The sequence below is a fragment of the Schistocerca serialis genome, chromosome 3 (genome assembly GCF_023864345.2).
Source record: "Schistocerca serialis cubense isolate TAMUIC-IGC-003099 chromosome 3, iqSchSeri2.2, whole genome shotgun sequence".
Taxonomy (NCBI): Eukaryota; Metazoa; Arthropoda; class Insecta; order Orthoptera; family Acrididae; genus Schistocerca; species Schistocerca serialis.
Window position 1 is genome coordinate 273395732 of NC_064640.1, and position 24845 is coordinate 273420576.

Here is a 24845-nt window from a genome sequence, read left to right on the forward strand (position 1 = left end):
AGCCCACGGTTACCTCTTGCACCGTGAAGACCCGCCTGAGTTTCGGCGTGGTGCCCGATTGACAGTGGCCCGTATTCTGGTGCACTGTCCCACTTTGACTGCCCAGCAACGAAATCTTGGGTTACCGGACTCGTTGCCGCTAATTTTATCTGACAATGCCTCATTGGCTGATTTAGTTTTACCTTGTATTCAGGAGAGTGGGTTTTATCATTTGATCTAAGTATTAAAGCATGTCCTTTGTCCCTCTGTGTCCTCCAGCCTAGTGCTTCTGGGGTGGAGGTTTTAATGTGTTGCAGAGTGGGCTGGTTTCTCCTTTTTTAGTCTTGTGGTCAGCCAACCATGGTAATCTACTTTGTTGTTGTAATCTCTTCATCGTGTTTCTTGCATTTATGTGGTTTTCTTGTCCCTTTTGTCCATTTACATGTTTGTTGCCCTTCATCGTTCTTGTGATTTTTCCTTTCATCCTGTTTTGAGTTGTCAGTCTCGTTTGTTTTATTCTCACACTTGTGGCATTGTTTTATCCAGAACAAGTGACTGATGACCTCATAGTTTGGTCCCTTTCCCCCTCTTTTAATCCAGCAAACCAACCTGCCATCTGCTTGTGCACCCTGCATTACATTATTGCCAGAACTTCTGAAGGGAACACTTTTAACACCAATCACATTGACAGTAACATTTCACAGCTTTATCAAAGCGTTGTTCTCTGTTGTACTAAGCTCTGTCCTCTTTATCATCCTCAGACACCAGCCAGTACTTGCTTTGAATTCTTCAATGCATGCAATTTGACAATTCTTCTTTACCTCCCCATTTTGGAATTTCTCGTAGTTGGGAAGCCTTCACTGCATTTGCCTGACATACATCTACATCAACATAGATTCTCTGCAAGCCACCATATAGTGTGTGGCGGAGGGTATCCTGTACCACCACTGGGCATTTCCCTTCTTGTTTCACTTGCAAATAGAGCAAGGGAAAAACCACTGTCTGTATGCCTCCGTATGAGCCCTAATTACTCATATCTTATCTTCATGGTCCTTATGTGCAATGTATGTTGGCGGGAGTAGAATTGTTCAGCAATCAGCTTCAGATGCCATTTATCTAAATTTTCTCAACAGTATTCCTCGAAAAGAATGTCGCCTTCCCTCCAGGTATTCCCATTTGAGTTCTTAAAGCATCTCCGTAACATGTATGTGTTGTTCAAACCTACCGGTAACAAATCTAGCAACCCACCTCTGAATAGCTTCGATGTCTTCCTTCAATCCAACCTGGTACAGATCCCAAACACTCAAGCAGTACTCTTTTTAAAAATAGGTTGCACCAGCGTGCTATGTGCAGTCTCCTTTACAGATGAACCACTCTTTCCTGAAATTCTCCCAACAAACTAAAGTCTACCATTTGCCTTCCCTACCACAGTTCTCACATGTTTATTCCGTCTTGTATCGCTTTGCAAAGTTACACCCAAATATTGAAACAATAGGACTATGTCAAGCAGGACACTAGTAATACTGTATCCATACATTACAGATTTGTTCTTCCCACTCATCCACATTAACTGACATTTTACCACATTTAGGGCTAGCTGCCATTCATCACACCAACTGGAAATTTTGTCTCAGTGATCTTGTATCTTCCTACAATCACACAACTTTGATACCTTACCATATACCATAGCATCACAGCAAACAACTGCAGATTGCTGCTCACTCTGTCCGCCCAATCATTTATGTATATAGAGAACAACAGCAGTCGTATCACACTTCAATGGGGCACTCCTGACAATACGCTTGTCTGATGAACACTTGCTGTCGAGGAGAACATACTGGGTTCTATTATTTAAGAAGTCTTTGAGCCATTCACATATCTGTAAACTTATTCCATATGCTCGTACCTTCATTAACAGCCTGCAATGGGACACCACATCAAAAGCTTTCCAGAAATCTAGAAATATTGAATCTGCATGTTGTCCTTCATCCATAGTTCGCTGTATATCATGTGAGAAAAGGGCAAGCTGAATCACGCACGAGTGGTGCCATCTAAAACCATGCTGATTTGTGGACAACAGCTTCTCAGTCTCCAGAAATTTTTATTATTTTCGAACTTAGAATATGTTTAAGGATTCTGCAGCAAACAGATGTTAGGGTTATTGGTCCCTAATTTTACAGGTCCGTTCTTTTATCCTTCTTATATACTTAAATCACCTGTGCCTTCTTCCAGTTGCGTGGGACTTTGTGCTGGGCGATAGATTCAGTAAGGGGCCAGTGCCATAGGGTACTCTTTGTGAAATCGAACTGGGATTCCATCTGGACCTGGTGACATACTTGCTTTCAGCTCTTTCAGTTGTTTCTCTAGACCAGGGATCCTTATTACTATGTCGTCCATACGGGAGTCTGTCCAATGGTCAGATGAGGGTAGGTTTGTATGATTCTCCTGTGTGAACAATTTCTTGGATGTGAAATTTAAAACTTTGGCTTTCATTTTGCTATCTCCAATTTCCACAGACTGGGACAGAATGGAAGCCTTAGACCTACTTAGCAATTTGACATATGTCCAGAATTTCCTCGGATTCTCTGCCAGGTCTTTTCCTAAGGTGTGATGGTGGTAGTTGTTGTATGCTTTGTGCATAGATCTTTTCACAGACGAACGAATCTCTACTAACCTTTGCTTGTCATCATTTGTTCATTCCCTTTTGAACTGAGGGTGCAACAACCTCTGCTTCCTCAGCATCCTCCAAATTTCGTTATTAAACTATGGCAGGTCTTTTCCATCCTTTATCCACTTACTAGCCACATAACTGCCCAGACCACGATTTACAATCTGCTTAAATTTGAACCATAATTCCTCTACATCCATGTTACTGGTCACTAAGTGATGCCAATTCACTTTCTAAGTGAGATGCTAATAACTGCTTATGTGCCCTATCCAGCAGAAACTCTCTCCTTATCCAGCAGAAACTCTCTCCTAGCCTTCTTGACTCATTTGTTAACATTCATAGTCATAGTTGCTATAGTGACATCGTAATCACTAATCCCCTTTCCCATACTGACATTGCCAATAAGTTCCGGCCTATTTGTAGCTACAAGATCTAAGATAATACCATTGCGTGTGGGCTGCCGAGCTAGCTGCTCGAGCTAGTTTTCAGAAAACATGTTCAGAACTATTTTGCATGACTGTCTACCTGTAAACCCCCCCACCCCCCACCCCTCTCTCTCTCTGTCTCTCTCTCTCTCTCTCTCTCTCTCTCTCTCTCTCTCTCTCTCTCTCTCATTCTCCCTGAATGACTCTAGAACAGTCACAGCAGAATTGCATTGCCGGTAAAAACATCCAACAATTAATTTGGTTTCACCTACACCTGTTAAATGTGACCAGATAACTTCACTGTCACACTCAACTTGGACCTCACTAGAGACAACAGTTTTGTCAACTGCACGAAACACTCCCACTCCTATGGCCTCTAATCTATCTTTCTGATATGTGTTCCATGACGCACAAAATATCTCAGAGCTTTCGACTTCAGGTTTCAGCCAGCTCTCGGTCCCAAGAGTAATTTGACTGCGAGAACTGTCCTGGAGGACAGTAAATTCAGGGAAATTTGTTACAAATACTTAGACAGTCTACTAATAAAATTATATTGAGCAACCAGCTGCTCCAGTTCATGAAATATTTCCTGCTTCAGTCCCCTGAAAGTTTGGTTTGTAGAACTGCCATTCTTTAATATGTTCTTCATCTGACACCACCCATGAACGTTTGCTCCTGTGACACCAAATTTTCTTCTTGCAGCACAGTTGTTTGTGGTCTATGCTTCATGAATTACCAGTAACTTAAAGTTTTTGTTGTCTTGTCTGTCAGATCAGTTGTGAAGTGCAAACTTGTAGACCCAAACTTCTCAGCAGAGTCACTGCTGTGATTTCCATCCATTATTGATTGCAACAATTCACAGTTCTTACAGTGCAGAATACATAAGGAAATTGAATTTCAATAAATGAATTGTGAAATTGTACCACTCCAAGTTAACATTGTTGCCAACCTTGAAAATCAGCAGTGCTGTAGAGCAGTAGCAGCTGTAGTGTGTCTCCTGTAGAAATGTTTAAAGTGCATGCTGAAAAGTAATTCCTCCAAATTTTTTATGTGACGACTCTTAAAGCTTTTAAAATAAAACAAATGTTATTAACATTCTATAACTTTGTTCTTCATGCCTATGTATTTATTTCTTAAAATGCTCATCCTGGCGATGAACACATTTTCCCAACAAGAGACCAGTTGATACCATCACTGTAGATTGTTTGACTTTGTTGACAGGGCCACATCATCACCTCTGCCTGCAGTGCTTCATCATTATCAAATTGAAGTCAACCAATGTGTTCTTTAAGTTTAGGAAACAGGCAAAAGTTGGATGGGGCGAAGTTGGGACTATATGGAGGATGATTGATGGCAGTGAACCTAAGGTGTTGGATTGTTGCAGAAGTCGCGGCACTTGTGTGTGATCTGACATTGTTGTGCTGGAGGAGAGGGTGCTCCATGTGTGGATGAACTGCCTGCACTGAGGCCGACCCCTCACCTGTGATTGAGTGGGAGATTATTCCAAAGTCTGGCAGGCAGCGAAAAACTTTCCGAGGGGCTGATTGTAGGGCCTCCCTGGTTCATTTGATGAACAGGTTTCAGGCGTTATCTGTGGCTGACGATGTCTCTGAGCCGGATGCAGTCGTCCACCCTGTTCCAGAGGAAGCTTCTCGGCCCGCAAGGTCTGGGCATTCACAGAGAGTGGGTTTGCTGGTATTTGGGAGCTCCAACATTAGGCGCATAATGTGGTCCTTTAGGAACATGGATGCCAAGGAGGGGAAGGAAGCCAGTGTGCACTCTGTGTGCATTACGAGGGAAGTCATTCTGGATGTGGAAAGGGTGCTTTCGGATGCCATGAAGAGTACAGAGTGCAGCCAACTGCAGGTGGTGGCTCATGTCAGTATCAGTGACGTGCGTCACTTTGGATTGGAACAGATTCTGTCAGGTTTCGGGTGGCTAGCGGAAATGATAAAGACTGCTGCCAGTCTTGCTTCTGAGATTAAGGCGGAGCTCACGATCTGCAGCATCGTCGATAGAACCGACTGTGGTCCTTTGGTGCAGAGCCGAGTGGAGGGTCTGAATCAGAGGCTCAGGCTGTTCTGTGACCTTGTAGGCTGCAGATTCCTTGACTTGCGCCATTGGGTGGTGGGTTTCCGGGTTCCGCTTAATAGGTCGGGAGTCTACTACACACGGGAGATGGCTACACGGGTAGCGGGGGCTGTGTGGAAGGGACTGGGCAGTTTTTGTAGGTTAGAGGGTCTCAGGGAACCACAGAAGGGGCGTCCGTCTAAAAGTGGGCAGGTAAAACACAGTAAGGTAGTTGTAGAAACGATTGGTATTGTAGTTGTAAATTGTCGTAGCTGTGTTTGGAAAGAACCAGAGCTCCAGGCCCTAATAGAAAGCACTGAAGTTCAAATAGTTGTAGATACAGAGAGCTGGCTAAAGCCAGAAATAAGTTCAGCCGAAATTTTTTCAAACGATATAACAGTGTTCAGAAAGGATAGATTAAATACAGTTGGTGGTGCAGTCTTTAGTGCTGTCAGAGGTAGTTTGCCTTGTAGCGAAATTGAAGTAGATAGTTCCTGTGAAATAGTATGGGTAGAGGTTATACCTGACAATTGGACTAAACTATTAATTGGATCGTTTTATTGACCCCCTACTCAGAAGATCTAGTTGCTGAGCAGTTCAAAGAAAACTTGAGTCTCATTTCAAATAAGTACCCCGCTCATATGAGTATAGTTGGTGGTGGCTTCAATCTACCCTTGATATGCTGGAAAAATTATACATTTAAAGATGGCGGCAGGCATAAAACATCATCCAAAATGGTACAGAATGCTTTCTCAGAAAATAATTTTGAACAATTAGTTCATGAGCCCACTCGAAGTGTAAAAAGTTCCAAAAGCATACTTGACCTTTTAGCAGCGAATAATCCTGGACAAATAGTGAGTATTTTGACAAATACAGGGATTAGCGACCACAAGGCAGTTGCTGCTAGGCTGAATACTGTAACACCTACAACCTACAACCATCAAAAAGAAACGCAAAGTATATCTATTGAATAAAGCTGATAAAAATGCTCTTAACGCCTTTTTTTAAGAGACAGTCTTCACTCCTTCCGATCTGCTCATTTAAGTGTTGTGGAATGTTTTGAGAGAGAGAGAGTATCGACAGCAGTTGACATAAATTAATAAGTGATGGTACTGATCCCTCATGGTACACAAAACGGGTCAGATCGTTGTTGCAGAAGCAACGCAAAAAGCATGCCAAATTTCAAAGAATGCAAAATCCCCAAGATTGGCAAAATTTTACAGAAGTTCAAAATATAGCACGTACTTCAATGCGAGATACTTTTAATAATTTCCACAATGAAATTCTGTCTTGAAATCTGGCAGAAAACCTAAAGAGATTCTGGTCATACATAAAGCACACCAGTGGCAAGATGCAATCAATACCTTCGCTGCGCAATAACAGCGGTGAATTCACTGATGACAGTGCCACTAAAGCAGAGTTATCAAACACGGTTTTCCGAAACTCCTTCACCATAGAAGATGAAGTAAATATTTCTGAATTCCAATCAAGAACAATTGCCAAGATATTCTCGGTGTAGCAAAGCAGCTTAAATCACTTAATAAAGGCAAGGCCTCCGATCAGATTGTATACCAGTCAGGTTACTCTCAGAGCATGCTGATAAAGTAGCTCCATATTTAACAATTATATACAACCACTTGCTCACAAAAAGATCCGTACCTAAAGACTGGAAAATTGCTCAAGTCACACCAATACCCAAAAGGGGAAGTAGGAGTAATCTGCTGAATTACAGACCTATATCACTAACGTCGATTTGCAGTAGGGTTTTGGAACATACACTGTATTCGAACATTATGAAATACCCCGAAGAAAACAATTTATTGATACATAGTCAGAATGGATTCAGAAAATATTGTTCTTGTGAAACAAAACTAGCTCTTTATACTCATGAAGTAATAAGTGCTATCGACAGGGGGTGTCAAATTGATTCCATATTTTTAGATTTCCAGAAGGCTTTCGACACTGTTCCTCACAAGCGTCTTCTAACGAATCTGCGTGCCTACGGACTATCGCCACAGTTGTGCGACTGGATTCGTGATTTCCTGTCGGAAAGGTCACAGTTAGTAGTAATAGACAGAAAGTCATCGAGTAAAACAGAAATAATATCTGGCGTTCCCCAAGGAAGTGTTATAGGCCCCCTATTGTTCCTGATCTATATTAACCACTTAGGAGACAATCTGAGTAGCCATCTTAGATTGTTTGCAGATGATGCTGTCATTTACCATCATGTAAAGTCATCATATGATCAAAACAACTTGCAAAATGATTTAGGTAAGATATCTGTATGGTGCGAAAAGTGGCAGTTGACCCTGAATAAAGAAAAGTGTGAAGTTATTCACATGAGTACTAAAAGAAATCAGCTAAATTTCGATTACGCAATAAGGCACACAAACCTGGAGGCTGTAAATTCAGCTAAATGCTTAGGGATTACAATTATAAATAACCTAAATTGGAAAGATCACATAGATAATATTGTGGTTAGAGCAAACCAGAGACGGCAATTCATTGGCAGAACACTTAGAAGGTGCAACAGGTCTACTAAAGAGACTGCTTACACCACACTTGTCCACTCTATTCTGTAGTATTGCTGTGCGATGTGGGATCCGCATCAGGTGGAACTGACGGATGACATCGAAAAAGTACAAAGAAGGGCAGCTGGTTTTGTATTATCACGAAATAGGGGAAATAGTGTCACAGACATGGTGTGTGAATTGGAGTGGCAATCATTAAAACAAAGGCGTTTTTTGTTGCAACGGGATCTTCTCATGAAATTTCAATCACCAGTTTTCTCCTCACATTGCGAAAACATTCTGTTGGCACCCACCTACATAAAGAGAAACGATCATCACGATAAAATAAGAGAAATCGGGGCTCGCACAGAAAAATTTAAGTGCTCATTTTTTCCGCGTGCCGTTTGAGAGTGGAATGGTAGAGGGACAGCTTGAAGGTGGTTCATTGCCAGGCACTTTATTGTGGATAGCAGAGTAATCATGTGGATGTAGATGTAAAACTATTTTGCAGTTAGAAAGTCCATTACAGCATGCTGTTTCTCATGCACCAACATAGTTACATTACACACTGCCATATTACATGTTACAATTTGGAGCCCTCTAGCAGCAGAGGGTTGCATCTTGCATCAGCGAAGCAGGAAAGTTGATGCGTGATAGGTAATACCTGAATGAATATTGAGAACAGAATAAAAAATTGGGAGACATTACTTTTCAGCATGCCCTCATCATATACTATTGTTGAGTATTTGCCCAAATGTAAAGTCAGTTCCATTCCAACTAGTATTGGATTCAGAAAAACTGCAATTTGATTGTGGTAGGTGGCCATAAAAAGGCAAGGGACACAATATACATTCCCATTGTTGACAGCACAACGAAACCCGCTTGTCACTCCTATCCTCAAATCATTGTAGTGCCCACCCTACTGAATTATTCAAATTAAATCTCCACGTGATCCTAGTTGCCAAAGCTTCATCTAATACAACCCATATACTAAGCTATTACACAGGGTGAGACTGCCACTTTAAACTGGTAATTGGGGACTTAAATGCCAAGGTTGGTATCAAAAAACAGGGTGATGTCTCAGTAGGCTGCCATGGAATCAATGAGAGGAATGAAAGGGGTGAAAGGCTGGTTCAATTTGCAGAAGAAAATAAATTATTCATCATGAACATCTTTTTTAAGAAACACCATAATAGGAAATGGATATGGAGAAGCCCAAATCATGAGACCCACAATGAAATAATTTTATCATCTCAAATCACACAAAAATAATTGAAGATGTTTCAGTTTTAAATCAATTTAATACTGGTAGCGACTAGAGAATAGTAAGAGCAAAAATAAACATTAAAATCTAGCTGAAATGATAATGGAAACTGCAAAACAAATAGATGCACTGACAACAATTACTAAACAACGAGGAAAGTTAAGGGCGGAAACCAAAACTTTACTCGTAAAAAGACAAGAATGAAAATTAAAACTTCTTGTGACGAGATAGAATATTCAGAACTGTGTAAGTGTATAAGGAAGAATATGAGAGCCAACATACAAAAATACAATTAAAACACCATAAAATTATCATTAGAGAGTAAAAGGAGCTGCAAGAAAGCTAAACAAAAGCTTATGATTGCTAAAAACGAAATCGTAGCGATTGATAATGGGCACATAATGGAAAAGAAAGAAATTCTAAAGCATATAAAGAATTTCTATCGTAAATTATATGAAAGAACACATGAACCACTAGGAAAACCTTGTGCAGATGATGATGATGATGATGACGATGATGAAGAAGTAGTCACCAAAATCATCCCCAAAGAAATAAGGAAAGCTATAAAAGAGATGCAGAATGGCAAAGCAGGGGATCATGATGGTCTGACAATTGACATACTCAACTTACAGGGGAGGAAACAGAGAAACATCTGGCTAAAGTCTTTACTTCAACATATAGAATGGCAGCATCCCACCCTGCTGGAACAAAGCAAACATAATCTTACTACATAAAAAGGGAAGTATTCATGATCTGAAGAACTACTGCCCCATTAGCTTACTTCCTGTTGTAATTAAAGTGTTCACTAAATTCCTGATACATCACATTAAAATGGTAGTGGAGACTGCGCAGCCCATAGAACAAGCTGGATTCTGCAGTAGTTTCAGTACAATTGACCATATAAACACACTGCGTGAGATAATTAGTCGAGCCAGTGAGTATGAAATGCCACTATGCATAGTCTTCATTGACTTTGGAAGAGCATTTGATTGCCAGCCACACTGCAGTCATACAAACACTGGCCGAGCAAGGAGTGGAAACAAAATATATAAACATACTGTGCAACATTTATGACACATCTGTAGCATCTATCAACAAAGGAAAAAACAAGTGCGAATTTCCCATTGGAAAAGGAGTAAAGCAGGGCGATCCTGTATCCCCAAAGTTATTTATAGCAGTTCTCGACATGGCTATGTCCAAATTTATTTGGGACAACAGAGGAATAAGGGTGAATGGTAAAAGGCTCACCAACCTGAGATTTGCGGACGATATAGTGGTCCTAGCTAACAGTAAAATGGAAATGCAGTCCTCTTTTAGACTTAACAGATCGTTGTCAGGAAGTTGGACTTAAAATAAATCACTCTAAAACAAAGGTTATGCATAATAAGTGGTTGCTGCAGGACAAGTAACACTGAATGGCAACATCCTAAACAATGCTACAGAATAGGTTTATCTGGGGCAATTAATTGAGACAAAAGGGGATTTGATACCTGAAATTTTTCGTCGAATTAAACTTGTTTGGTGGGCTTATGGAAGGAGTGCAACAGTTTTCAAATATAACATGCAAGTCTACTTAAAGAAGACAGTTTTTGATCACTGTATCCTACCAGTTTTAACATAAGGGTGGGAAACTTGGACTTTAAATGAGTTTATCAAAAGGGAACTTAACTCTGCTCAGAGAACTATGGAAAGGTCAATGTTAGGTCACACTAAGAAAGATCGACAGAAAAGTGAAGACATACGAGCAATAACTGGAGTAAAAGATATTATAGAACAGGTTAAGTCTTTAAAATGGCAGTGGGCAGGATATATTGCACGAACGAAGGATGGAAGATGGACAAAATCAGTTTTAGAGTGGAGTCCCAGAGAGAAATGAAGACCACCAGATCACTGGGATAAGGAACTCGGGGCAGTTGCGGGCTTCAACTGCAGAAGACAACAGCGGACAGAGATGCAGGCAAATACCTCTTAAAAACATATTTAATAACTTAGAGGCTACATCTTGTATAGATTGAATTAGCTGAACAATAAATAAATAAACACAGTGTAAAAATGTCGACCTCAGAAACAGCACTTTAATCTGTGAATGTAAGACAACCCCGTATTTTGCAAAGTACTTTTTTTTTGGGGGGGGGGGGGGGGGGATGACAACTTGCCTTACAGTTGGGTAAGTAGGGGGCACTTCTCATAAAGTATGAATCATCTTCCTTTGATATTCACATTCATTCAGTAGTACCTCTCTCTCTCTCTCTCTCTCTCTCTCTCTCTCTCTCTCTCTCTCTCTCTCTCTCTCGAAGACAAAGTGAACATAGGACCACAGACATAAGCTTACAAGTGTTAAGTGTCATCTGACACATGTGATTCCTTCAATCAGATGCGGTCAGGTGATACTGAACATTTACAAGCTTATGTCTGTAATACCTGTATATTTACAATATTTTCTAGAGTCTACATTTACTCATGTTGTAGTGGTGCATACTGAGACTTGGACTACATTAGAGTATAAAGTTTCTGTTATGTCTCTAAAACCACCTGAACATTAGAATTCCTTCATACTTTTTAAAAGGCTGTTCTGTTCTGCAGTCCATGTTGATACTAATTTGGCAGTAAGATCTTGATATCCTTCTGATTCCATGTTATTCTATATTGACATTAACTCCACCAGTTACTTTTCCATACTTTTTTCATATTAAATGTAGAATTGGCATTTTTCTGATGGATAAATGTAATTATTAACATGCCATGTTACATGACACAATATTTGCAATTACATTACTTCACATTTTAGGTGCTAGCCAATTGAGAGGAACTTTTAATGATCTCCACTGACTGTATCTGTTCAAAGAAGGAAAAACTGAAAGGTGGACTGAATATGCACAGTTGTTAAATGAGGGAAATTAACTTGAAGGCAGTATTATAGAAAGGAAGTAGATGAAGATGATACTGCGAGAATAATTTGACAGAGCTGAAGCCTAAGCTGAAACAGGGCTCTTGGAGTAGGCAACATTCCGTCATAACTGCTGTTATCCTAGGGAGAACCAACCGCAACTAAACTATTCCACCTGGTGTGCGAGATATAAAAACCAGGGAAATACAATCAGACTTAAAGAGGAAAGAAATAATTCCAGATCTAAAGAGAGCAGGCACTGACAGGCGTAAATATTACTGAACTATCAGTTTAACAAGTCATTGTTGCAAAATATTGACACGAATCATTTATAGAAGAGTGGAAATGCAGGTAGCAGCTGACGCTTTATAAGATCAGTTTTGTTTTTGGATAAATGTCGGAGCATGTGAGGCAACATTGACCCAAGGTGGGTTAAGGAAAGGGAGACATATGTTTATAGCATTTGTAGATTTGGGGAAAGCTTTTGACAATGTTGACTGGAATACACTCTTTGAGATTGTCTGGGTAGCAGGTGTGAAATACCGGAAGAGAAAGGTTTTTACACCTTGTATAGAAACCAGACAGATGTTATAAGAGTCTAAGGTCATGAGAGGGAAGCTATAGTTGAGAAGGCGGTGAGATGGAATTTTATCCTGTCTCCAATGTTATTCAATCTATAAATCGAGTAAGCTGTGAATAAAAGCAAGGAGAAATTGGGAAAAGGAAGTAAAGTTCAGGGAGAAGAAATAAAAGCTTTTATGTTTGCTGATGACATTGTATTTCTGTCAGATGCAATGAAGGATTTATTAAGAGCATTTGAATGGAATGGGCAGTGTCTTGAAAGGCAAATATAAGATAAACATGGAACATGGAGTAAATCAGACAATACTGAAGGAATCAGATTAGATGAGTTTTGCAATTTGAGCTATAAAATAACTGATGATGGCTGAAGTAGAGAGGATATAAAATGTAAACTGGTGACAACAAGAAAGGCATTTCTGAACAAGAGAAATTTGTTAACATTGAATATATTAAGTTTCAGGGTGTCTTTTCTGAAGGCATTTGCCTGGAAGTATTTGTATGGAAGAGAAACATGGACGATAAACAGTTTAGACAAGAAGAGAACACAAGCTTTTAAATGTGGTGCTACATAAGAATGCTGAAGATTGGATGGGTTGATCATGTAACAAATGAGGAGATACTGAATAGAATTGCGGAGAAAAGAAATTTGTGGCATAACTTGACTAAAAGAAGGCATCGGTTGATAGATCACGTTCTGAGACATTGAAATTATCAATTTAATGTTGGAGGGAGGTGTGGGGGATTGGAGATGGGGCATAAAAACTGTAGAGGGAGACCAAGAGACGAATCCAGTAAGCAGGTTCAGAAGGATATAAGTTGCAGTAGCTATTTGGAGTTGAAGAGGCTTGCACGGGATAAAGTAACGTGGAGAGCTCATCACACCACTGTTTTGACTGAAGACAACTTTTTGCTTAGTTGTCAATAGTATTCAGTCGTAGTAAGTGCCTACTCTAACAACCCTACCACAACAAAGGTCAAAAATTAATTATGATTGTAGTGTTGCTCACACTGCTAAATATTGCATTTTCGGGCAACAACAAAGTTATATTATGTGGCAGGTGTCATTAAGGCACAGTTAATAAAGTCATTTCTTGAAATAATGGATAGACTAGGCACTCATCTTTTTGTGTTTCCCACCCTGATCTCGTTGTGAACTCATGGCTCAATCGTCGAAAATCTAGGTAGTGATGATTCCCGGCTCGGATGCAAACAGGCCTAGGTGTTATTCTGCGATATTCAAAAGTTTTATAGATGTGTTTCATAAACCATCTTGAAGATTGAACTTTTGCAAGTTAGGACAATGGTGATGTAAAAAAGTAATCAGCACTCCGAATTTAAGTTACACTTATTTTTTATTACTTTTGTTGCAATATCACGTAACTCGTTCCAAAACATCACTTCACAATAGAAAACATACTTGAAAATATCTTCCTCGCTGTTAAAGTTCACATTTCATAAACTGACTACAATTTGCGTCTTTTTAACATGACGAGCAAAGCTTGACTCTCTAATAGCCACTTACACGCCCAAAAATCAGAGTTACAAGTACATCAAAGATCATAGTGACAAAAGAAATAATACACATAAGAATAATATCATTGCAGTATATACATATCGATGTATCGAAGTACCTCTACATTAATGAAATCAAATCTGAATGTTGTCACAGAAATATGTTAACTATTTTACAGAAACACAGTAGAATATCGCTGGTATCGAGAGGTTGAGGTGAGGTGCCGTAATGGTTACATAATTCAAGTACCATTACACTACCCTATGAACGTTGCTGCTGCTATATTAGATATGAATGACAGTCGTTCAGTATCATATTTGGCACACTAAATGGGTCTTAAATTAAATATTACAAAGTCATAAATCATCTTTACATCACAATGAAAGTTTCTCAGCTAACAGTTTTGTGAAATTATTCCTGCTATGTTCCGCGACGATACCCATTTATCCATTAAAAGTAATAAGATTTTGGCATAATCTTGCACGAACATCTAAATTGGGAAGAATAAACTGTCACAGCGTGGAGGAAGTCACTCTTGCATATATGTAGTTCAAAAATTTATAAAAAATGTTGTGACCTTCACTAAAATGAAACTAATCCTGCCAAATTTACTGTGACGTATTTCAACGTGACTCAAATTGTGAAAACTTCAGGTGCTAGCTAGCTAGCGGTGAATGCTTGTGTAAAATACACGCGTAGCAGAATGTCAGTCTTTCTGATGCTCAGTTAGAGTGAATTCAAACAGATAGGCGATATTGATTTTCACAGTCTCTGTTTGCATCGTCATTTTCATAATTTCTCATGTTATCTTTCCTCACATATCAAATACCTATCGTCATTCCATAACTACAATACAAGATCTGATACTTGCAGCATCTTGGCTGTAGCTATGCATTACAGTAAACCTTCCACCATTTCATCCATATATTAGTCAACAAACTACCCAGTAATCTCTGTCCAATTCAAAACTACCTTTCTTTTGTCTAGCAGTGAACCATCATATCTGTCACAATGTGAATGCCACCCATGCTCTCCTCACCTCTCTATGTTTCTAATTTCTTTCTTATGTCTCATATGCTAACTTTACGATATTGTTTCTCACTTTTCCATGAACCATTAGACTAACCGAGATTTGGTTCCTTCTGCACTGATGCCATGCATTTCTGTTAGTATGTCAGTACTCACATTTGACATTATCATAATGAGGATATTATTCAACATAGTGTTAATAATATCAATATTACCTACATATCATATATTTATTAAAATAGTTTCTTGTTGTTGTTGTTGTTGTTGTTGTTGTTGTTGTTGCATACAACTCTTGTACTATGTATATTGTAATGTTAGCACACTATCTGATTGGATGTAAGAGGCTGCCTAAAGGCTATATTCTTGCCAAGTGAAATAAATAACAATTCCCTCCCTCCTCCCTCTCCCCCACCCCCCCATCCCCTCCCCCCTTCCCTCTAATGATGTCTCTCTCATTGTCCTGTGCCCAGTTATCACTCTGCCCCTTTTCCTTTCTCCTTTATTAACACGTCACATCATTGCTCAGTGTTCCGTAGACAATCACACTTATCCTTCGACAGGAAATTCTTCATATCTACTGTGCCACTTTATTTTGTACTTTCACAGGAAGTTAATTAACACTGTTACATAGTAACTCATCTGCTCTTTCCCATGTGTTTTTTCCTCAATACTTCTTACATTGCCTTTCAGTTGTGTAGTAACTGATCTTGAGAGTTGTAGATTTTAGCACAATAATAATTACACTTTGTTTTATCCTATATAATTATGTTCTAACCTCAGGTGATCGTGGGAATTGCTTTAACATCTGAAGAAGGTTTCGTGGAGTGTGTAATGTGTGGTCTATTACCAGAACTGATCACTGAAGTTAAACAAGAGGATCCCCTGATGCAATTAAATGCATTAGACCTCATCGGAAAACTTGCTGAAACAAGTTATGGATTTAAATACCTTGAAACTGAAGGAGTTATAATATACATTTGTTCTAAATTTACGCAAATGTACACTGATCCATCACTTTCTTTGTTGTTGCCAGGTAAGATCATCATATATAACTACATTTGCAACACATAATGTCTGCTCATAAATACAAAGTGAACTTGTATCCAAGATCATTAAAGTACAGTGAGAAATAAGTGAAAAATACAAAATTGGTGAGTTTGAATGTGCATCAACTTTGGTTGGGCATCTAAAATTATAATAGCTGCAGGATCAAAATGGTGTGTTCTTTTTGGACATGTCCAAAAGAACAGACACCACATATAAAATTAATTGGTCATAATAAGCAACAGTATACGAACATAAAAGTGTGAATTAACTAGTTCTGAAATTTTGCATTCCAGTCATCATTCAGTATTCATATTTTTCATAAACATTACAACATTTAATAGCACATTCAAAGTAAACTACTTCAGGAAGATTATTCTGTATTAGTCATGTTTAACTGGTATTCAGTTTTACTCATCAATTTTGAGTTGTCATGAGAAATTTTCAGTACCATATTGTGTGTGCTCCTGTGCTTTCTTGTGTGATTCTGTACTACTGGCTAGTAAATTTTACAAACTGGACATTCTTTTCTTTGTAAAGTGACAAACAAGTAATGTATCAAGGGAATATTTGTTGCTTCCTGTCTACATTTTAAAGATTGTTAGTGTTGTTTTCAGTTATGATGGTATTACGTATTCTGGATGCTCTTTGGTTTTGTGATTTGGAAATTTGTTTAAACAGTTCACCAGTTTTACTCACCTGTAATGAGAATGAAAAATGTTTCATATTTGTATAGTGTTCTGAATGACTGTAAAGCCATGCCTCGATCACTTTTGCATATTGTGGCAAAATGCTTTGTTTCTTTCTGACAGTGTCTTAGACTTTTCCTCTTGTTTATGAGTATCTGCAAAAAATATAAATGAAGCACCATTGCACATATATATTGATAAGTTATCAAAAAGAAACCTAAGTAAAGAAAGAACAGATAACACATTGTAGCAAAGTGTGTACAGCCTAGGACTTCTGCCCTGTCGGTTACATAGTTTCCCTATCAACTCAGTGAATGGGTTAATTCGACAAAGCTCATCACAGATGTCATCTGATCATATATCGAATATCTGAGCCACAATTGCACACTGGATGAAAGAAACAAAATCTCATTAAATTTCATAACTCTTGTGGGACTGGCCTGATTATGGTTCAAATAGTCCACTAGAAAGTATGAACATTAGTGCCATGTAAGTGATGCCGTGAATCCGGAAATACCCTCGATAGATTAAAGGTAACAATGTTCAGGTGGTACCATGTACTCTAAAATATTCACAGAAAATTGTTGGGTGGTTTGTTCCTATGAGCCAGGACTGGGTGTAAAAAGTGAATTGTCACCACAACTTTGTCTTCCGCCTCTTAATTGATTTTCACTCACGCCATAAGTCCATCCCACAACATGTAGGAACTTAAAAACTTCTCATTTGTGATAAACACAAATTCCGTCTCAAAATTCGGATTTGTGAGATGAATGCTATTTCACAGCAAATTGTATCCAGATGAGGTACTTCATCAGGGATAGTTTGAAGTAGCTTTATTTTTTGCATATAATATACGAAAGAGTAACTGATTTTACTGATATTGCACATCTGGTGAAGCTCAGCTTGGAAAGAGGATGCACATAAGAATGTGTTTGCAAAATAAAGAGCACACCCACGCACAAATGGAATACTGTATCAGTGCTCTCATAAGTTACACTCTGGTCCCATGTCGAACAATGGTAAGAGATTCATGCAACATATGGCAATGCAGGATTCGACCATGGCGCTAAACATCTTAGAACAAAGAAATGCTTACATTTGTCTGCTGGTCAAAGTTGGTATTACAGAAAATTGTGGACACTGTAACACAGCAGTATTAGGTTTTGGATGTCTTGAACTATGGTTACATATGATACTGGTAGAATTTGGATCTGAACTACCTTGTTTATGCCACAGCTGACCTCAGCAAGTGATTGTGAGATAGCTGTTACCATATGCTTTGTGCACAGCACTTTACTTTCTGTTGTATCTAGCTCACTATTTTCTTTTCTTTGAAATGAGTGATGAGACTAACCCTGGTCCATCACAGGGTTAGAGTATGACTCTCATGACATCAGAAGGGATCAGCAACTCACGTGAATTCTCCTTTTGCAGAACAATGGAACATTGTTGTAGGCTGGCTGACCTGTAAGAGGGAAGCAGGGCTTCCCACCCCCCCCACCCCCCCCACCCCCCCCCCCACCCTCTACTCCTCAATTATCGGGCATTCGAAGTTGTCATTTATTTACATTCACAACTGCCTGCTACGTTATTTGCACTGTAGTGACCACACAGAGAGTATTCCTGTAAGGAGTTATTTTCAGTTGTAATATGCTAATCAGGGCTAATATACTACAGATTTGAAATCGGCCTTCCGCAGATTTTGTAATTATTGAACTTTGTAGAGGGGGGGGGGGGGGGAGAGAGAGAGAGAGAGAGAGAGAGAGAGAGAGAGAAACATTGAGAAACACCTTAAATCAGAGAAGCACTGTGTTCACTGGTGAGAAAATGCTGCTGCTTCTCAACAGAAACAATAATTTGGTGGCAGCTAAAGCAAAGACTGTTCTGGTGGAATACTGTTGAAGTTTTTGCAGCAGCAAATATTCCACTCAAAAATCTTTAATAGAGAATAAAACCTGTTTATTCTCTTTCATTGTTATTTTATCTCCAATTACTGTTTTACTTTCTAATCTTCAGGCTTACAGTGTGGCAAACTTTCAGATTTTTTGCATCTAATCGTTTAGAAAAAAGGATGCTGATTTTGCAAAAAATAGATGCTACATTTTTAGGTTCCTATTTTAATAAGCATCTGTGTCTCTTGGCAAACATGATGATGCATGTTACCACTGAGGCATATCAAATAAAGTTACTGCTTTGGCAATTAGCAAGGGAATACATCTTTTCAGCTGATATGGCGGCAGAAGGTACTGTTAATTATTTAAATTGTTAACTAAAACAAAACACTAAGATTATGTAGTGACATAGTGCAAGAATGCTAATCAGAATTCATGCATTCTGTTACTCTAAAATTGGTCTGCAATGTAGGACATTTTAATCCAACCACAGATATTAATATTGGCTTTTTTTTCCTATGATTTTGTAATAAATAGTTGAAACAGACATGGTGTGCATGACGAAATGCCAGCTTGCATATGATTTTTGTCATCCAGCTAGAGGGAAGTGGGTAGTGCTATTCTCATTATTTTCAGAATCAATGAAATTGATGCACAAGCCACATTTGTGAAGGGTGCTGATTTCTTACCTCTAGATTCTTTTTATGTTATAATTTCTGTTTTGTTGGAAATTCACACAAAAGTGACCCTTGTAGGAGATTGTATTTAGATCTTCATTCAAAAGTGCTCTTAGGCTCATATTTGGAGATATTATTTAAAAACTATTCATTTTAAGTGTTGTGGAGAAAACCTAAAAATGAGTGAGTGAGTCTCCTTTTATGCTAAGTTGTATGCTGAAAATTCTAGAATACATCAATATGTCTTAAAGCAAGAAGTTTTAGTGCCTTGTAATTTCCAGTTTTTATATCATTTGCTATGGCTTTAAAGAAACAAGGCCACACGGTTCCTCCTTTAGGAAAAAAAAAAAAAAAAAAAAAAACACATTTATTTGGAACAGTTACACAACCATGTCTAGTATTAGGATGTATTAGGATGGTCGTCGTAAAAATTCCCCCAAGACTAGTTTTGTTGAGTGGAGGATACATGTGGCAGATATAAACATCACAAAATAGCTTCCATCTTCTCTTTAGACACACAGTTAAAACAGACTGCCACAATACTTGTCTTTAGACATACATTTAAAACGGACTGCCACAATACTTGTGGACCATAGCTAATGTAGAAAAGGGCATTTCAGTTGTCATTGGAGTGAACAGCAGAAAGCTGTGTTAATGAGTAATATTTATGAATTCTAAGTCATTGACCATCTCTCTGAACTACAAGCATTTACAGAAACAACATATGCACCAACTGAAATAATTATTCTGTGTCTGCATGGCTGTGTGGTTCCATGGCATGTGAGATTACACTCTCAGGCGAATCTTCCTGGCAGATTTAAGACTGTGTGTTGGACCGAAACTCGAACCTTGAATCATGACTTTAGCAGACTTTCAGATATCCACTGCTCAATCCCTGGGTTGTCGTATGAAATTTTTCTGACACTTAACATAATGATGCCTTTAGCAATGCTCTGCAGATGTGAAAAATGGTGATATTGCTCCATGGTTCAGACATCAAATTGACCTCGACATCATTCTTGTAACTACTATGGTTGTAAAATTCACCCTTTGGGGGAAAGAGACAATGACATATCACCAACTGTAGAAATGTGTTGCTCAGATTGAGCAGTTTGTCTCCTTTACTTCATCATTTCATAATCTTGAGTAAGGCTCAACCTTGATAAATATTTGTGGTCATATGACCTTGGAAACATTAGTACACACTACATGTTTACTTGAAATTCTATCTTCATGGGAGACTCAAGTTTGTGGGAACTTTGGTCTATTAAAGAGTGACGACTGTGATTCCTTACCCTTGGAGTCAAATTTAATTGGAAAATTTCATTATGTGCAATATAACATCATCTTACAACTGTGGATCCTTCTAGCATATTATACAGTAGCCAAAACAATGCTGGCAGAATAGATGTGCAAAACTGTGGGTTGTAATGTGTTGTCATTTTTTGTGTTTTCTGTCATTTCTTATTAAAGTTGCTTCTATATTCTTTAAAATGTGGTTTGTCTAATGCAACTAAATTATAGGCCGTTTGTATTTTGCCATAATCATTTCTCTTCTTTTTACTTGTGAAGCATTTTCAATGTTCATGCTGGTATTTGTATATAATAATTGTGTCATATGATGACAGATTTCTTACTAAATTACAGTTTTGTTATTCTCTTATTGTTAGGTGGTGGTCCATTATTTTATGTAATTTATTGCCTTTGTCATTAGTACAAAAACGAAATCCATTTGCAAGAAACACCTGTCTAGAACTGAGCCAAGAGTGTCCTTTATCGCCCACATTATTCAACATATACATAGACGAAGTCATAGAGACATGGCGGAATAAAGTAGTGCACCATTATAAGCTTAATAATCAAGTTATAAATACATTCGTGTTTGAAGATGATCAAATAATCTTATTGGACTCAAAAGATAAATTACAGAGAGCAACTTGGTTCTTGCACAAGGTAGTAAATGATTATAATATGACAATATCTGAAAGTGAAACTAAGATAATGACATTCTATGGTAAGAGCAAAAATAATAATTAGTGATAAGTCACTATAAGAAATAAACATTTTAAAATACCTAGGATGTGAGGTCTCGCATATCACACGCAATGATTAAGAATACAGAGTGCAAAAATTCCAGCAGTTTGTATGTACCATAAACACACACTCCTTAAGAAAGTTGGAAAAGAGACAGTTCTAAAATTTTGTAATGTAAGGGCAGTGCCAGTTCTAATGTATGGGTCAGAGGCTTGTCCTCTTAACTGCCATTCAGATGAGGATTGAGGCAGCAGAGATGAGACTCCTAAGACCTCTAGCTGGTTACGAATTCATAGACTGAATAAAAAATAATGAAATAAGGAAAGAACTAAGTGTCAAAATCATGATTCAGAAAATAGAGCCATACAGAAATAAATGGCATGAACACATTCAAAGGATGCCAGAAGAAAACCTAAAATAATACAGAAGTATACACCCCGAGGGAAAAGGAATGTTGGGCGTCCTAAGAAGAGATGCAAAGATAAGCTGCAATGTACTTGAAATTGGAACAGGCAAGGATGTGTAAACCAAAACCGGATATTATTGTTATTATTATTATTATTATTAGTAGTAGTAGTAGTAGTAGTAGTAGTAGTAGTAGTATATTGTTAATGTAACTTCTCAACTTCAAAGAATGTGTGTTAGTTGGGCGAGATTGGCTGCTATAAAATAGCTCGGACGGTCAAGAACTTTACTGTCTTTCTCATTTGAAAACAAATTTCATGCACATTATAAGATTACTGAGTTGGATTTTACCTCTGTAGTATGGCTGCAACTCTTAAGAATCTTGCGTCTTGTTATAATTTGACCAGTTTGTTAATTGATGAACACAACACTGTGTCATTTGCAGTCTCTTCACATTTCAATTGATCTTTTTTAAAGGGCATAAGTCATCATTTTTACTGTTTCAGTGTTTTGGATGTCTTACCTAATAAAGAGGTAGGTCAATAGTTTGTGTTTAAAAGGGCAGCAGTAAATGCTATTGGTTGGCTAGAAACAGGAAAACAAAGTTCATACTTATTTTTAAATAGGATGTTGTCACTGGCATATGCCATTTTAAAAATGAACTGCTGGCCGTGGAAACAGCTGAAGAGGGAATAGCAGTTGTTTGTTATTCTGTGGAGGTAGTCTAAGTATTTCTTCTTCATTTATAAAATCTTATTACCTGTAATATAATGGAAGTATTCCATGTGAAACTGTAGAAGTAAAAAAAGAGAGAGATGAGGAAATCCTTCTAGTTACAAAAGTAACAAAATAAAACCAAGTTGATTGAAGGGAAACCAGTTGAAGCTTAAAAAACCTGAATTGTCTTGCGGGTAAGCTAATCTTCCATTGTATTTAGCACATACCTATTATGTTCCTTTTATATTGAAACTATTGTTGCGAAAATTAACAAAAAATAAATAGCCTAATATGTTCTGTTTGGTTATCATGAAATAACCTGAAATATCATCAGTAACGAAAATGAAACAGTTGTGATAAATATGCTTTTCATAATTCTGAAATAAATTTTATTTATTTTCTTTAGATGTAAGAAGAAATGTTTGAAAGGAACTGGAGAGGAAAACTGCTTAGACATTTTTACAAACTTTTACAGTATTTCTAATAAGGATGAGAAAGAACTATTTCTTCAAGGATTAATAGATTCTCAAGATGTCAAGCAGAGATAAGGAAAAAAGGACAAAGAGGAGGATAACCCTGTGGTGAAACACTATGTTAGCTTTTTGTATCTTGTGTTTGTTGGTGCATCACATGAGGAGGTTTGCATGAGAGCTTTCCGTTCAGTTTTTGACATTAGTGAGAAACAAATATGAAGAATGACACAACTTAAGCTCTCTGGGAAAACCCCAGGGGACAGGAGAGGTAGGGGAGTTACACACAGCCTCGAATCATCTTTGTTCATGAGGCAGCATATGAACATATTCAGTCATTCCCCTTGTGAAAAATGCATTATGCTGCTGAAAAGGTATATTATCTTAGTGCAGATTTTAATGTGAAACTATTTCAAGTATCAGTTTGGATGACCGCAGGTTGTACCAGTGAAGAGCTGAAATTAAATCTTAAATCTCCATTTCTCAATGATGTAGCAAAATGAACAGAAACTGCAGAATTGATGATATGTCAGCATATAAGTAAGAAATTTTACTCAGCTCTCAAGTATGGAGCATCAGAGGCAACGGAGGAGATGAATATGTTGTCCGTATTATTTTATTATGTGCAAGACAACAGTCAGCCGAAAGTGTCAGTACAGGAACTGTTTTATTTAAGGAAACCTGTAGTGAATGTTTTTGCATCCATGATATAAAAAGAGGGTCTAACTCATATTATGTTTACCGTGAAGGAAATGGTAAAGATAGCCCTAATAAAGTCTGTTCCTTTCTGTTTGACCATCTGAAGTCACTTACAGGTTCTGGCCATTACCAAAAAGTGCAGGAATATTATCCCTACATTCTGACAAAGAGTTTGGAACTATCTCAAAACGACTTGTTGATATGACAGAATTTTCAGTATCCGTCAGATTATAGACAACATTATCCAAAGTACAGACAAAGTAGGCAAGTTCTTAGTAACAGAAGTCAAAACATCTTAAATTCTAGACCTCAAGAACCGGTGGACAAAACATTATAAGAAAACCACATTTTGTGAAGAAACAAGGAACAAGCCTAGAACTGAAAGAATTAACTTTGCAGTCAGCAGTCTGTTAGACCTTGTTTACACGCGTGGTGGATGTGGATATCTCACAGGATCCAATGACATAAATGTATTAATAAACCACACATTCTTCTTTATATATAAGAATGGATCTTTCCTCCAGCATCAGCATTGACGTACCCTTCAAGAACAGTTCCAGTTACAGTGAAAAAATGGAAGACTTGAAGAAAGAGAATTCCTCGTGAACACAAGCATTTTAGAGGAACTTTTTAACTGGCCAAACAGTAATTGATAAACAGTAAATGCCAATTTAATTGCACATTTTTTGTAACTTACTACAATATTTTGAACTTTTAATCAAAGTCTTCTTCTTTGTATGTAATTCTGAATGACTTAAAGTGTAATAAAATGTTGTAATATTGTTAATTATCAGTCTTCCATTGTTTCTCGATATCCTTAGCCAGTCTTTTTTAAAAGGGCAGATTTTTCAATTTTTAAAACATTTACAACTACTACTAGGTATTATGTGTAATAAGAAGTTCTTTTAAAAACCAACAAATCTTCATTAAAACTAACAATTATAATGTTCAGCATTATGTACATTGAGGTAGTTTGCTTCTAAAATAGTTTTCTTCAAGTTCCCAGTAATTTGCATTTCTTGACTGACACCCTGTTAAAAAAGACCAATTCTTGTATTGGCATCAGTAAACAAATGATGATCAGGTTGAAATAAATAATTTTACCAGTTCATATATCGCAAGCCAACAAGTATACTAAGAATGTTTTGACAGTGGTATAATTTTTACAGTACTCTTTCACAGTCAAATTCTGTCCATCAAACAACATAACACAGATTTTATTATGTAGTCACTGCACTTCAAGGATCAGTCACAAGTAGTAGATATGTTTGATAATCATTTCTTAAATGCA

General features: G+C 37.8%; 1 protein-coding gene across 1 annotated transcript in view; it reads left to right on the forward strand.

Moving 5' to 3' along the window:
- Positions 1-24845, forward strand: part of LOC126470048 (26S proteasome non-ATPase regulatory subunit 5-like) — a 200572-nt gene that overhangs the window by 59710 nt on the left and 116017 nt on the right. Inside the window, exon 4 of the mRNA XM_050097549.1 lies at positions 15708-15960. Coding sequence (XP_049953506.1) covers positions 15708-15960 — 253 coding nt within the window. The remainder of the gene's footprint in view (positions 1-15707; positions 15961-24845) is intronic.